The following is a 15,746-nucleotide window of genomic DNA, read 5'->3' as shown; positions in this document are numbered from 1 at the left end:
CAGCCGCATCCCAAATTCGTTAAGAAGATCTAGATCACGTCTGATATTTTCAATGATCATTTTGTATAAGGTGCCGTTTTGGAATTGAACCGTATTTATCTGTCCAATTCCAACATGGCCGCGCTCACGGGTGCATGGCCTGTGTCGAGACTGAGCCGTTGCCTCAGACGAGGATTGCACTGCACAGGGAATCTGTATCACCGACGATGTGTTCGGGTGCGATTTGCACCAAGCCCTACCGGAATGCTACATCTTGGCGGCCTGCGAACGGCACTATACAATTATTTGTTCGCAAAGTCAAAACCAGGAGGGAAGTTCTTGCTACGAATCGAAGACACAGATCAGGTTAATCAATTTTGCTTGATTAATTACATTTGTCATGGGTGGCTTCCTCCTGTATATAACTATTTGCTGAAACGACCTTCCATTCACAATATGTGTGTAATGATTATCACTGATTTTGTTCTGTTTTACAGACTCGCTTAGTACCAAATGCAATAGAAAAGTTAGAAGACATGCTGTCATGGGCAGGTATCTCACCTGATGAAGGTAAGTAAGGAATGTCTCGCCCTACCACCAAAAACAAAAACGGCTCTTAAAACTGAGATTCATAATCCAGATGAGTAAATGGAGGATATTTCATGTGTACACTATCTCCTTTTTAGGGCTGGGACTATAAAAGTCCAGTTTCCACCCTTGCTGAACTAGGCTGGTATTATGGAGTTACATTTTGGCTGGACTAACGAGTCTGTGCATAGTCCAATCAAAATCGCGCACAGAAATCGAAATCCGGTTCGTAAACTGTCGTGCAGATTTCGGTCGATTGCAGGATTTGCAAAGCATGTGCACCGCTAACTCATTGTCAACAGTTATATTCCAAATCATTTCATGATTTTAATCAAGATGCTCATGTGATTTGATGCATTTCGCGATGTAAGACCGGTTTTATCACAATATAGATCTTGATTATCGATCAGATCGTCCTGACTGGGCGCCACCATTTTGGGTGAAGCAAATGCAAGTGATACGAGCGGTGGAATCTCATTGGTCCATAGGAGAGGCTTAGAAGGGACATAACTGGTAATAGCCACTGGTGGCGCTACGATCGAGCCCAGGAATTCCAGCCTAGTTTGGCAAGGGTGGAAACTGGACTTTTAAAGTCAGTTAACTCTCTTGCTTCGGGAAGATGGGCTGGGACGGGTAACTTGGGACTCGGGTCAGGTGGGTACTGAGTAGAACCCGGGTACCCACAGGACTACCCAGACCCGTCGTTAGTCCCGTGATTATATTGTTTAACGGCACAATATTATCTAGAAGTCTATGGTTGCACTATAAGTGAGAAATGATCACATTTCTTTCCGACTATGCCCATATTCCTTCCGACTTTATATATTTGCACAAAGATAAAACTTCACTCATTTTATACCTGTATCTAAATACATTTTGACAGGAGTACGGTCAAACTTTTCTTATCGGACATTTTGTACCTCTCTCTTGAGACCTCCAGCGAGTACCTGGGTAGGGTAGGGTAATAGGGGGGTGGGTACCCGGGATACAAGATACATGGAATATCCTATTTATGTTATAATTTTTGTGTAGTTGTCTACCGGAAAATGAAATTATTTCATTGCAAATGTGAAACCTTGAAATGTAAGTTCTCCCTACCTAACAGGCTAACACAGAGGGACTGTTCACCACTCCTTGTACTGAGACTGAGTGGTTTGTGTTTGCAAAGTCTTAGAATTTATTTACAAAAGTACACAAAAAATATTTAGGGTCATGAAAATTCTTTATCATACATTTTGATAGGATAATATACAAAATCAACTATTACAAAACATAATCTTGAAAACTAGGAGACCACTGTTGGAAGTGAAAGAATACATGCAGGTCAAGTAACCAAAATGGCGCTTTGCGAAATTAAGTCTCGATTTACGAGTTAAATGAGAAATTTACAGTTCATAACAAAACATATTTGACAGAATAACAAATGGGAGGAAGTGAAATAAACTCCATAAATGACCATCTGTCATTATTTTACCTTGTCAATGTGGAACGGGCCAGACACTTACGATAAAGGGAGATAATTTAAGGGGAGATAACTCTTGTATGACAATAGTTCCATCAAAGTGTTAAGTTCAGTGCAGTGAAATATCAAGTGTTATGTTCACTGCAATGAAAATATCTCTTTTCTCAACTTCAGAAAACTCATCCTAATGAAATTAACAAATTTAAAACCTTCACATTAAATGACACCATCAATCTCTCTGCCACTGAAGCTGATTGGCTGACTTTTTAGACTCAAGACAATAGTTATATTACTGTTAGCAAACTGAAATATTTGGGTGAATGATTTTGGATGATTAAAGCTTTAAACACCTCGGCTATCTTATACCGACTCTGGTTGTATATACCTGTCTGGGTGTTTGATGCAGGTAATTTTTCTATGAGCTGCATGGTAATCTTTTAGATGTTGTATGCTCTCACTACAGGATGTTTTCAAATGTTGTACATCCAGGAATGTTACATCTAATATGATATGTGATATGTCAATATCTATTCATTTTCAGGGCCCAGTCAGGGAGGCAGCTATGGTCCATACAAACAGGTATAAGTTGTCCGAATGTGCAAGGGCGGTTGGGTAGCCTAGTGGTTACCAAACTTAACCACTCGTCACGCCCTCGACCCGGGTTCGATTCCAGACATGGGTACAATGTATGAAGCCCTTTTTTGGTGTCCCCGACATGATATTGCTGGAATATTGCTAAAAGCTGCGTAAAACCATACTCACTCACTCACTCTTTGCAGGGACTACATGAAAAATAAAGCACCGGTATAGCTTTATCGAAAAAACATTTTCTGGAATGTGTACATCTTGAACTTACTTTTGTCGAATGATTTTTTTTAATGTCATTCCTTGCCTTTTTTTTCAGTCAGAAAGAATTGAGCTTTACCAAGAGAGCATCAAAGTCCTTGTTCAAGTAAGTATGGACACCCACACTTGAAGTGTTGAGCACAGACCTGTGCCCTGTTCCACAAAGCCATCTTAGCGCTAAGGCGATCGTAACTCCCATACTTTAACACTGGCTTACGATAGTCGTGGCACTAAGATCGCTTTGTGGAACAGTGCCCTGGGTTTGATATGTATCAAGTCTGTATTTGTTGTTTCCACCATTATACAATCTCATTAAAATCAGACCTCAGTTCTCGCTACCGCTAAACAAAGATCTGAGGACATCCCATTAGGGGTCATGTTAGAACGACCTTTCATCTGACCAATCAGAGCATCGCTTACCAGAAAGTGACAGTCGGAATGGGATTTCTAATCATGCAACCTCGAAAACTTTAACTCCTAACGATAGTTACAGGTTTAACGACTAATCCATACAATCTCAACCATCTATTAGCCATTCTAGAATGTTCTTATGTTCAGGTTTCAAATTAGTAATCGAGAATTTGACAAAATATATTTCGAAGCGCAGTTGCCAATTTGAAATTAGGGCCGTAAAGCACGAGAAAGCTGCCTTCTGATTGGTCATTCCATTGGTTGGTCAAAGTTCACGAAAGGTCGGTCTGACGTGACCCATAATGGGATGTCCTCAGATCTTTGTTGAGCTGGAGCGAGAACTAAGATCTGATTTTAATGAGATTGCACCATTATATGGACACTCACTCACTCAAAACTATCGTGAAATATTTACAGAAGTAACTATGGCAACTTAGTATCAGCATTACGAAGAACTAGCATCGATAAACAATGAAGTTTGATAAAGTCCGCAAGTCTTAACTGTCTTGTCTGGAGTATGTGAATCTGGGTACCTAAGATGAAGTGAAGACCACTGTCTTTTTTTGTGTAAAGCAGAATACTTCTGTTGCAGAATGAGAGTGCGTACCATTGTTTCTGCACACCGAGAAGACTGGAGCTTGTTCGTAAGGAGGCTGCACGCAGAGGGGAGACACCAAGGTACGACAATAGGTGTCGCCAGTGGTCAAGTTCAGAGGTCAAGGAGAAGTTAGCAAGAAATACACCCTATGTTATCAGGTTAAAGGTGAGCGAGACTGTTGAGAGCCGATACAACAGGTTTAGTTATGTGCAGGGTCCCGTTGTGCTGCTATTAACTTGCATCCCTTTGGCGTGCCAGATTCCTAGGATTTGGGGTTTCAATCCAGGACTCCCCAAGGGTCGGACTCTTGCAGAGTTGCATCCCTTTGCCATGCCAGACTCCTGGGATATGGGGTTTTGATCCAGGACTCAACAAGGATTGGACGCTGTGTTTCTTAACAACATCGACTGCCTCTGTGGTCTAGTAGTAGACCAGAGAGCAGAAGGTCAGGGGTTTGATCCCCGGCCGTGTCATGCCAAAAGACGTTAAAAGATGGTACTTGTTGTTACCCTGTCCGGCGCTCGGCATTAAGGGGCTAAAACAAGGACTGGTCGACTCGGAGTCAGTATACTGTGTCTGAGTTTGGTATCCATGTTAAACTGCGGCATGGTATCGCAGTGGGCTAGCACTATAAATCGTCTGGACTAGTACAAGCAGCCACACACACACAGACATACATGCATGTTGCTATATAAGTGCAGTAATCTTGGCCGCGTCGTTAAACCCCTTTTCACCTCACCCACCTCTTTACAACGTATGCATGCTCGTGGGTTTCGACGAAGTTGTAGATGTCTAACACCTGCATGTCTTATGATTTTTCTCCAACATTCACGCTTTTATGTTACTTTAAGTACTGTTCAAAGAGGGCAAATAAATTGAAAACCACATTATTAATATTTAGTCTTATTATTTACTAAAGCACTATTGCTATTTTACGGGCAAGGGAATGTATTTTATATTTGAAATCTTGTAGCCATTTTATATAGTAATTGAGGCTGAAACATCTTGCTTCAGTTCTACTGTAGCTCATCTACAAGGATGTTTATTTTTTTTATGAGAGTTTAATGGATTTGGTTGTCAAAACCGCACGGTGACTTGGTTGATTGTGTGCCACCATCCTGATGAGATGAATCATTGCTAACAATAAAAATCATTGGATTGCCAGGTCCATTCATGATTATTTTACCAGCCACCCTCATATTGCTGCAATGTTGCTGAGCGCGGCATTTAACGACAAACGCACAGACACTACAGCAACTACCAACACCAATCATTTGTAGCATGCTGCATGAGTGGGTGTGTTCACGTCCCTGTTCTGTGGGATTCTTTAACAACAAACACAGACACCACTGCAGCCAGCCACACCAATCCCTTGTAGCATGCCACATTTATATAGGCGATATCAGAGTCCGATATTTGTCCTCAGGTCTACAAATTCCTAGATTTGAATTAAAGATTTCCCCCAAAGTATATTGTTTATAACAAAAAATCATATGCAATGGCTACTTGTATTTTACTGATGGGCCATTAAAGTTTTGGGCCAGCAATATTCCAGCTTTATGACGGTGGTGTGTTAATAATCGTGTCTGGACCAGACAGGCTAGTGATTGACATCATGAGCATCGCTTTCTATGCAATGAATAAAAGTACTTTGTTTAACATTATTTCATTGAAACCAATCTTAAAATACTCTCAACGAGAATAAGGGCTTATCTTGAGGTGAAACTTTGAGTAATGTTGATAACATTCAGCAAGCCAAAACAGCAAAAGTTGTTGTGTAACTTTTTGTTATACTATTTGACGAACTACTCTTTCAGATCTTCAACAATAAGTTTGAATTGCTGTTTCAGCTTGAAGCTACAGCAGAGCCATGGGACGACCTGTTGAAGGGGCGCACATCTCACAACATTGCCGATGCAGAGGGGGATCCGGTGAGTGAGTGAGTGAGTATGGTTTTACGCCGCTTTTAGCAATATTCCAGCAATATCACGGCGGGGGACACCAGAAATGGGCTTCACACATTGTACCCATGTCGGGAATTGAACCCGGGTCGTCAGCGTGAGGAGCGAACACTTTAACCACTAGGCTACCAGACTTCCCCTAGGATCCGGTGAGAAACATTCACACCTTCTTGTCCCACTGCAAGATCTTTCCAGAGTAAACAAAGGGGGAGGTCTGGAGACAGGTCCGTAATGATATACTCCCTTCTATTATAAGGCAGAACTTGAACAGAATAACCTGTAATTTCTTTGACTAGAATTAGTGTGTTTTGTGTCTGTTGTAGGTTCTCATAAAAAGTGACAGGTTTCCCACGTACCACTTCGCTAATGTAGTAGACGATCATCACATGGGCATCACTCATGTTCTTCGAGGAGACGTAAGTTGTGGGCACTTCCTGTTAATACAAGATGAATTGTGTTAATGACAGAATGAGAACCAGATGCACCTTCACCACCATCCTTGGTCTGCAGCACAGTACCTGGCCTGAGTCACTTCATCTTCCGGAGACGAGCGTGTCCACTAGCCTATATCAATGCCTAGTTTCTACCCTTGCCACATCAAGGCCACTTTTCGTGGCTCGACCCTGGCGCCACATCACGTAGAGTTGTGCCCCTTGTAATGAAAACGCGATATCCAATCAGATCGCTGTTCTTATCTTGTATAGCTTCACAAAGATGGCTACCAAAGGCAATGACCTAGTCGCTTGCCTTGGGAAGATGGAGTCACTTGGGCTTTGGTCCCTTGTAGGAGGCACGCCATCTTTAAACTGAAATACTTTCAAAGTGGTGTTAAACACCAGTCACTCACTGAGTACCTCAGTTGATATGTCGCACCCAAATTTGACGTTTCCTTGATGATGGTGGTATACCATTGTGGTTACAAATCATGAATATTGGTGTTTGTTATCCACTCTGTTACATGTAAGGCCTTTTGTCATGGCATGAAGATTGGATGTCAAGGTGTGAGGTTTGGTTGTCGTGGTGTGAGGATTGGGTGTCATGGTGTGAGGTTTGGGTGTCGTGGTGAGAGGTTTGGGTGTCGTGGTGTTAGGATTGGTTGTCATGGTGTGAGGTTTTGGGTGTCATGGTGTGAGTTTTGGGTGTCGTGGTGTAAGCATTGGGTGTCGTGGTCTGAGGATTGGGTGTCATTGTGTGAGTTTTGGGTGTCGTGGTGTAAGCATTGGGTGTCATGGTGTGAGAATTGGGTGTCAAGGTGTGAGGATTGGGTGTCATGGTGTTAGGATTGGGTGTCATGGGGTGAGGATTGGTTGTCGTGGTGTGAGGATTGGTTGTCAAGGTGTGAGGATTGGTTGTCGTGGTGTGAGGATTGGTTGTCAAGGTTCGAGGATTGGTTGTCATGGAGTGAGGATTGGTTGTCATTGTGTGCGGTTTGGGTGTTATGGTGTGAGGATTGGTTGTCTCGGTGTGAGGATTGGTTGTCGTGGTGTGAGGATTAATTGTCATGGTGTGAGGTTTGGGTGTCGTGGTGTGAGGATTGGTTGTCAAGGTGTGAGGATTAATTGTCATGGTGTGAGGTTTGGGTGTCGTGGTGTAAGGATTGGGTGTCGTGGTGTGAGGATTGGGTATCGTGGTGTGAGGATTAGGTGTCATTGTCTTGCCTTTGTTTCTGTAGGAATGGCAGACCTCCACACCTAAACATCTGTTACTGTACAAGTCATTTGGCTGGGATCCTCCCCGATATGCCCACCTCCCTCTCATCCTCAACAAGTGAGTTGCTACGTGGCATTTGACATGTTGTGTGTTCTGAGGAAATATGTTGTTGTTGTTTGCCATGTGGAGATCAATGCATCGCCACCATAGCTTTGTTTTGGAAGTGACGTCACCACCTCCATGCTCACTGAGCACAGAATTTCTCTTGCTAGGGAGAGTAATTTGATTGGATGGCTACTTATATCATCGTGTCATGAATCAGCCTCAAAATAAATCTATTGTGGCAAATATGTCCAGTGTACTAATCATAATTATATAATTTTTTAATGTGAAGTTTACATGTAGATTTTCCATTAAACACGAAGTTCGGAAAAATGCCTGCGAAAATGACATTCATAAACATAAAAATGGTACATTTTGATGATCATCTGCTTTTCATGAGACCACATTCTTGAAATGATGGTAACACTGACGGATATATGTTTGTGTGTTGGTCAGGGATGGAACCAAGCTGTCCAAACGAGGAGACGATGTCCAAGTGGAACACTTCAAGGTTTGTTCTACTGTTGTGTTAGTGTCCTCATCGATCTTCACCAAAAGACGTTAAAAGTTGGTACTTGTTGTTACCCTGTCTGATGCTCGCATCAGGGCGAAAACAATGACTGGTCGGCTTGGAGTCTACTGTGTCTGAGTGGGGTATTCATGTTTAACTACAGTATGGTATCTCAGTGAGCTAGCATTGTAAAATCAGCATCAGTCTGGACTAGTACAAGCAGCCACACACACACACACATGCAAGCACATCGCTATATAAGTGCAATAATCTTGGACGCAACGTTAAACCCCATTTTGCCTCACCTCATCGATCTTCACATCACACCAAGAAATGTTAAAAGATGGTACTTGTTGTTACCCTGCCTGGCACTCAGCATAAGGGGGGTAAAACTAGGACTGGTTGACGAAGTCAGTATTCTGTGTCTGAGTGAGGTATTTAAGATATACTGTTACATAATATCTCAGTGGGCTAGCACTATAAAACCTGTATAAGTCTGGACACATACATGCACACATGAAAATGCATGTTGCTATATATAAGTGCAATAGTCTTGCAATTCAGTGTTAAGCCCCATTTCACCTCACCTCATCGATGTTCTCTGCATTGATCCATTCCCCTTAGAATATGTACGCCTGATTGCTAATTTAGACTAATGAGTGCTCAGAAGCCGTCAACGAAATGTCACATGTGCCACAGCTTTCTAAAACTGATTTCATTGCTTCAAAGATCCTGGGTAGAATCGGTCCTCAGCAACCCATTCTTGCTGTAAAAGGCGACATTGCTTGATGTAAGAGGCGATCGGGTGGTCAGGCTCGCTGACTTGGTTGATGCATGTCATTGTATCCCATTTGTGTGGATCAATGCTCATGATGCCAATCACTGGATTGTCTAGTACAGACTCTATTCTTTACAGACAGCAGTCATATAGCTGGAATATTGCTGAGTGCGACGTAAAACAACTAACAAACAAACAATCATTGCTTCAATGTCAGTCAACTGTAGGGTTCACACAAGCTTCATGCACAGACTGCCCTCCGTGGTCTAGTGGTAGAGCGTCCGCCCGGAGAGCGGAAGGTCCGGAGATCAAGGACTGGTCGCCTCGGAGTCAGTATACTGTGTCTGAGTGGAATATTCATGTTAGACTGTGACATGGTATCTCAGTGAGCTAGCACTATAAATCGGCATCAGTCCGGACTAGTACAAGCAGCCACACAAACACACACACGTACATGCATGCCGCTATATAAGTGCAATAATCTTGGACACGACGTTAAACCCCATTTCACCTCACCTCATGCACCGATTACAGCTCATTTGACTTCCAATAGTTATACATGTACACGGACTGTCCATCCATGTTAAATTACATCACTGTATCTCAGTAGGCTGGCACTGTAAAACCAAGTAAGTCCTGACTCATGAGTAGAGGCAGCCACACACAGTGAAATAATGTTGAATGTCATTTCCCTATTTCACCTTGCGAAGATATTTGTGTTTGTAGAACGAAGGCTATTACCCAGAAGCTCTGCTGAACTACGTGACCAAAATAGGGGGTGGCTTCTCAAGCGACGGAACTACCGGCTTCTCCCTGGAGGAGATGATTCAACAGGTAACAGTACTGCTTACACAGTGTTGTGACAAGAAACAAGACAGGTCCAGACATCATCTGTTGTCTAATGTGATTATTCCCTGAAGTGTTACAGTTAGATCACTAGGGGATAAGTAGAATAGGTCTTCAGCAACCCATGCTTGCTGTAAAAGGCGACTATGCTTGTCGTAAGAGGCGACTAACGGATTGGGTGGTCAGACTCGCTGACTTGGTTGATGTCATTGTTTCCCAATGCGTGGATCGATGCTCATGATGTCAATCTCTGGATTGTCTGGTCCAGACTTGATTATTTACAGACCGCCGTCTTATAGCTGGAATATTACTGAGTGCGGCGTTAAACAACGAACAAACAAACTAGGGTATATACGCTCACTACAGATGTTGTCATGATGGATGTGAAGGTTGATGTGACTTTTCGATGTAGTCGTAGTATGCAGCATGTGTAGCTCCACCAAAGAGAGTGTAGTACAGCTTGGACATTGCCAGAAACATTGAGTTAGACGATAGCAAATGTGAAATGGAAGATTGGACTGTAGTTGGCAGATCAGCTGCCACCTGGAAGATGTCTGTCAGTCCTGCTGTAAGCTCTGGCCCCAATAAAATAACAATTTGCAGTCAATTTTGGTAAATTCTGCTAACAAGTTTTGGTAATTCTGCATACAATCCTGCAAACTTTTAAGCTTTGTTTTCATGAATTTCGTAGATTTGCACTTGTATGAGTTGTGGCAGACATAAAGTCCGCTTCATATTTTGTTTTTATTTCCATTTAAAAATAATAATAAAAAAATACTAATACCGGTGCTTAAAAATAAAGCGATCCAATATTGCATGCAGTTACTTCCCTTTACATGTGCACTACTTTACTGCACATCTCGCGTTATGGTCAAAGAGGCAATAGGAGTTTGTATGCTTCTTTGTGTAGGAAGGTCCTTTACCAGGTTGATGGTAATTGGTTACATACTAGTTTGAACAAAACAAAAAAACACTCCCTGCCGGCACCACTTGTTACAAAAGTCATTGCCTGAGAACCAATTCTTTTATGTTTTTTAGCCTTCCAAGCAATATTTGATCAATGTCGATCATGAAGTCATTTGTGTGTAAACTTATCAATGAATGTTGTTTGTTCCAGTTCTCGTTAGAGAGACTGCGTCGTAACTCTGGGAGACTGGATCCTGAATACCTGGATGAAGCAAACCGTATTCATCTTGGCGCCAAGCTGGGCAGAGGCTGCAGCAGACAGCAGGTTATAGAAGACGTCCGGACACTTGTGCTGGCTGGACACAGTCAGAGGTGGGAAGACACCTTCACATGTAGCAAGGCCTTAGATTTGAGGACTGCTTTACACTGAACAGATATGAACCAGTAGTTCTAAAATATATGAGATCCAATTTGTAGTATATTAGTTTGTTGGTCTGTTTGTTGTTTAACGCCGCACTCAGCAATATTCCAGCTATATGACTGCGATCTGTAAATAATCGAGTCTGGACCAGACAATCCAGTGAGTGGCATCATGAGCATTGATCCACACAACTGGGATCGATGACGTGCATCAACCAAGTCAGTGAACCTGACCTCCTGATCCGTAAGTCGCCTCTTACGACAGGCATAGTTGCCTTTTACGGCAAGCATGGGTTGCTGAAGATCTTTTCTACCCCGGATGTTCACGAGTTTTGTTATATATTAAGATGTTTTATTTGTTTTCAGCTTGGGTGAAGGGACATTAAGAGAACAGATCCTCAGCTCGGAGTACATTGGTAACATCCTTGACTGTGCCTTTGAGGAGGTAAGACTGAGTACCAGTTCTTTCTCTGCTTGTTATAGCTGGAATAGACCCGTGAAGATTCCGGGGTAGAATAGGTCTTCAGCAACCCATGCTTACCGTAAAAGGCGACTATGCTAGGGCTTCACACATTGCACCCATGTCAGGAATCGAACCCAGGTCTTCGGCGTGACAAGCAAACGCTTTCACCAGTAGGCCGCCTGACCACCCGGAAAGAAAGGAGGTATGCTTGTTTTGTTTTTGTTAACGCTGTCGTAAAAGGCGACTAACGGGATCGGGTGGTCAGGCTCGCTGACTTGGTTGATGCATGTCATCGATCCCAATTGCATGGATCGATGCTCATGATATTAATCACTGGATTGTCTGGTCCAGACTCGATTATTTACAGACCGCCGTCATATAGCTGGAATATTGCTGAGTGCGGCGTTAAACAACCAACCAACAACAACAAATATAGCTGGAATATTGCTGAGTGTGGCATTAAACAACAAACAAATAAAATAAATAAATCTGTTTGTTACCATATGTGTACATACTTGAAAAACCTAATGACATTTGAGACATGAAAAGAAGGAGACACTAATGTGTCAGAGCGTGCAGTGTTGTATGTGGGGCTTATGTCATGAATTTTGAACATTTAGTTTTTTAATTTAAAGTTAAGATTTGATACTTGCCAGTGCAGCACTCATTTTTGCATAGCGGGGCAGTCAGGTAGCCTAGTGGTTAAAGCGTTCGCTCTTCACGCCGAAGACCCGGGTTCAATTTCCAACATGGGTACAATGTGTGAAGCCCATTTCTGGTGTCATCCACCATGATATTGCTGGAATAGTGCTAAAAGCGGCGTATAAAGCCATACTCACTCACTCACTCGCTCATTCCTGCATCGTCCTGCCATTTCACTGCCAATGTGAGATGTTCACACGAAACAGCGAGGCATGGGTGTCTCAGTCGTCTAAGGTGCTGTAATTCACTGCGTGTGTGTAGTTTCCCTTACTTGTGTTGGAATCATGTTATCATTGGTTATAATCCCCGATTCTCTTTCTAGGTTTGTCAGCACCATACCGTGTTCATGAGTTTCACCAAAGTGGTTAATGTCGGAGACCTGCATCATGATATAACTGAAATACTGTTCTAATTGATGTTAAAATAAAGTATCTCACTCACTCACTCACGCATGCTGGGGCTAGGAAAATAGTTGAAATTAATTTCAGTAGTTATGATAATGATTTGGGCTTTTTGCTGTTTGGCTAGTTCACACCATTTGCTCTACTGGTTTCATTGTTTGTGTCTCAAATAACTGAAGATGACATCATCTATCTCATCCCTCGCTGCTATGATTAAAATGTTTATTAAATTTGATATGTTTGGATCTATGTCATCTGGTAATAATTCTAAGGAATATCTTGGAAACCGTCGTAAAAGGCGACTAACAGGTTCGGGTGGTCAGGCTCGCTGACTTGGTTGATGCATGTCATCAATCCCAATTGCGTGGATCGATGCTCATATTAATCACTGGATTGTCTGGTCCAGACTTGATTATTTTCAGACCGCCGTCAAATAGCTGGAATATTGCTGAGTGCGGCGTTAAACAATAAACCAACCAACCAACCCTGATTCCTGATCTGTTTTTCAGGGCAGGATTATGAAACCAAAGGATCTTCTGAAGTCAGACTGGAGGTTTCTGTGGAGCGCACCGCGGAGGGAGACTGTTCAGGATTTGAAAACTGCCTCTATTGATGTAGCACACTTGTTGGAGGGCTGCTGTCAGCGACTGTCCGTCATTACTGGGTTTGATGCTGATCAGCTCCAGACCGAGCTGCAGGAGCTGGTCCGAGGTGAAGGATATTCTGCGAGACCGGTCATGCATAGTCTGAGGCAGGCACTCAGTGGTTTGAAGGTAAGCACTACATACATACATGACGTCATCATATGAGAGACTGAGTGACTGTTGTTTAAAGTCATTCCAGCTTTATCACAATCTCATTTAAATCAGATTTTTTTACTCTGATGTTATCCTTCTCCATCTGAAGATATAGCAAACCCTCCATTTTCTTCAATCTCTCAAAACCTTAAGATGTCCATCTTCAGCCTAATATTATATGTTACGTTGAACAGTAATCTTTACAAAAAGGATGAGCATGTTTTCAAACTGTGACTATGTTATGCAATTACATTTTCATATCTTATATATAAGTATATTTACATTACTAAGCCCTCTTTGAAAAGGAGCTTTTGTTTTTATCAATGGACAATACTGTTTTGAAATAGGTCAGACTGAAAACAATACTGTCTTCTCTTATTTGGCTATTTTACATCCCTAAAAAGAACTCGATTACCTGGACGCGTTGCCTGAAACCTGTATGTTGAAAGATTGCCTAATCACCTGTGTGTTACAGGAAGGGCCTCGCGTGGTGGACATGATGCTGGCACTAGGGAGGGACCACACCATACAGCGGCTGAAACACACACTCCACATCCTCACTCACTCATGACACCTGTCAGTCATGTGTCACATACGATATGCACAAGGCTCCACGAGCACAGGTCTTCAGACTGAGTGAATTACCAACTGTAGACGTACCTGATACAGGATACTTTGCTGGGCATTGTTCAACACAGTGATCTATGTTTAAGTATGGGAGTAGTAATTAGGATGAAGATCGCGTTCAAGAACGTGCCCTGGTCATCCTTGTCAGTTAGAGGGGACGCTTGGTCAGCCCCGTGGATAAAGCGTACGACCGTCACGCCAAAATCTGGGGTTGATTTCCGACTTGTGAAACCAGTGGAGCAAATGATATGAACTAGCCAAACTGCAAGAAGCACTGATCATTACATAATTACTGAAATTAATTTCATCTATTTCCTTACCCCCATGTGTAACATAGTAGAGTGTAGGGCTGGGACGAGTCCAAATTTACTCCCCGGGTACCCGACCCCCTATTACCTGACCCTACCCGGGTACCCACTACAGGTCTCAAGAGTTGGGAACAAAATGTCTGATTAGGAATTGTTTTACGCAGCCTGGCAAAAAGTATTAGGATACATTTATCAAACGATCAGATCAAACATTCACTGAAGCTGACTGAAGCTTTATCTTTACTCAAACATATACAAGTCAAAAGGAATGTGTGCATTGCCAGAATGAAATATGAACATTAGCGACTTGTAGTTACCACTGAGCTATAGTGAGTTTTTGTCATTAAACAATATATCACGTGACTAACCACGGGTCCGGGTAGTCCTCTGGGTTCCCGGGTCCTACTTATGACACATCCGACCCGGGTACCCGAGTTACCCGTCCCAGCCCTAGTAGAGTGGTGTCTAAATGTTCAGTCATGACAGGGGCAGTGGGGTGACTAGTGATTGAAGCGTTGGCTCATCTCGCGGAAGACCTGGGTTCGATTCCCTACATGTGTACAGTGTGTAAAGCCCAATTCTGGTGTATCCCGCCATGATATTGCTGGAGTATTACTAAAAGCCACGAAAACCATTCTCACTCACTTGACATTTAAATGTGAAGATGTCCCTGTGAATGGTTAAAAGAGTATTATATTGTAGAAATATATTGTTAAATATAAGAGAAAGATTGAATGCATGTGGTGAAAGAGTGTATGTAATTTGTACATTTGATATTATACATAATATACTTACTGAAATAAATCGTTTGTGGTCAAGCTCAGTATTTTTGTATTTTTGAATAGGACTTTTGAAAATACTACTCAGATTATGAATTTTACATTCCAAGGTTGATGATATTGTATTGAATACTGTCATCGTGTACATGGTCAGAATACTTGCTGGTGTTAGTCAGCAACCCAATAAGAAAGTCTAAGAGAATGAGTAAGCTGGGGACGTCACATGATCAGCACCAGATTCATACATTGAATAGACCATTGATAATGATGGCAAACCATGGTCACGGCTGGGATGTGTTGGGGTGAAGTGTTTTTTAAGCAGGAAACATGTTCTAGGATTGATTCCACACTCGGATCAAAGGAGTGGCATGAAATGCATAGTGTGAGATAGGATATGTATTATAAATATACAATGTATTGTAAAATTTACAATAACACCATTTTTCTGTAAATTACGTGTGTACAAACACATGAATGTTTCTTTGATGAAAAAATGATTGATCCTGTGTTTGTATGGTACGTTCCTCCACCACCCCTTAATACATGTGGGTCTGTGTGGATTCTGTGTAGGTCGCCAGCAGCATATGCTTATAAGAGGCGAATATATGTGG

At 42.3% G+C, this 15,746-nt stretch overlaps 1 protein-coding gene across 2 annotated transcripts; it reads left to right on the top strand.

The window, feature by feature from the left end:
* The first annotated feature begins 112 nt into the window (after positions 1-112).
* Positions 113-15,175, top strand: LOC124130195 (probable glutamate--tRNA ligase, mitochondrial). Of its 2 annotated transcripts, XM_046493493.2 has the most exons (14): positions 113-345; positions 477-549; positions 2,571-2,608; positions 2,934-2,981; positions 3,879-4,049; positions 5,735-5,815; positions 6,169-6,261; positions 7,518-7,612; positions 8,054-8,108; positions 9,613-9,720; positions 10,850-11,010; positions 11,425-11,503; positions 13,134-13,397; positions 13,897-15,175. In XM_046493493.2, the coding sequence occupies exons 1-14, from the start codon at positions 115-117 to the stop codon at positions 13,990-13,992; spliced, it is 1,593 nt and encodes a 530-aa protein (XP_046349449.2). In that variant the 5' UTR covers positions 113-114; the 3' UTR covers positions 13,993-15,175. The 2 variants fall into 2 exon arrangements, with proteins under 2 accessions (XP_046349449.2, XP_048247222.1); XM_048391265.1 differs by lacking the exons at positions 2,934-2,981; positions 3,879-4,049; positions 5,735-5,815.
* The last annotated feature ends 571 nt before the right edge of the window (positions 15,176-15,746 follow it).

The sequence above is a fragment of the Haliotis rufescens genome, unplaced genomic scaffold (genome assembly GCF_023055435.1).
Source record: "Haliotis rufescens isolate VD_foot unplaced genomic scaffold, xgHalRufe1.0.p SCAF_9, whole genome shotgun sequence".
NCBI classification, from domain to species: Eukaryota; Metazoa; Mollusca; class Gastropoda; order Lepetellida; family Haliotidae; genus Haliotis; species Haliotis rufescens.
Note: the sequence above shows the minus strand (reverse complement) of the source record. Positions and strands in the feature narration are given on the sequence as shown.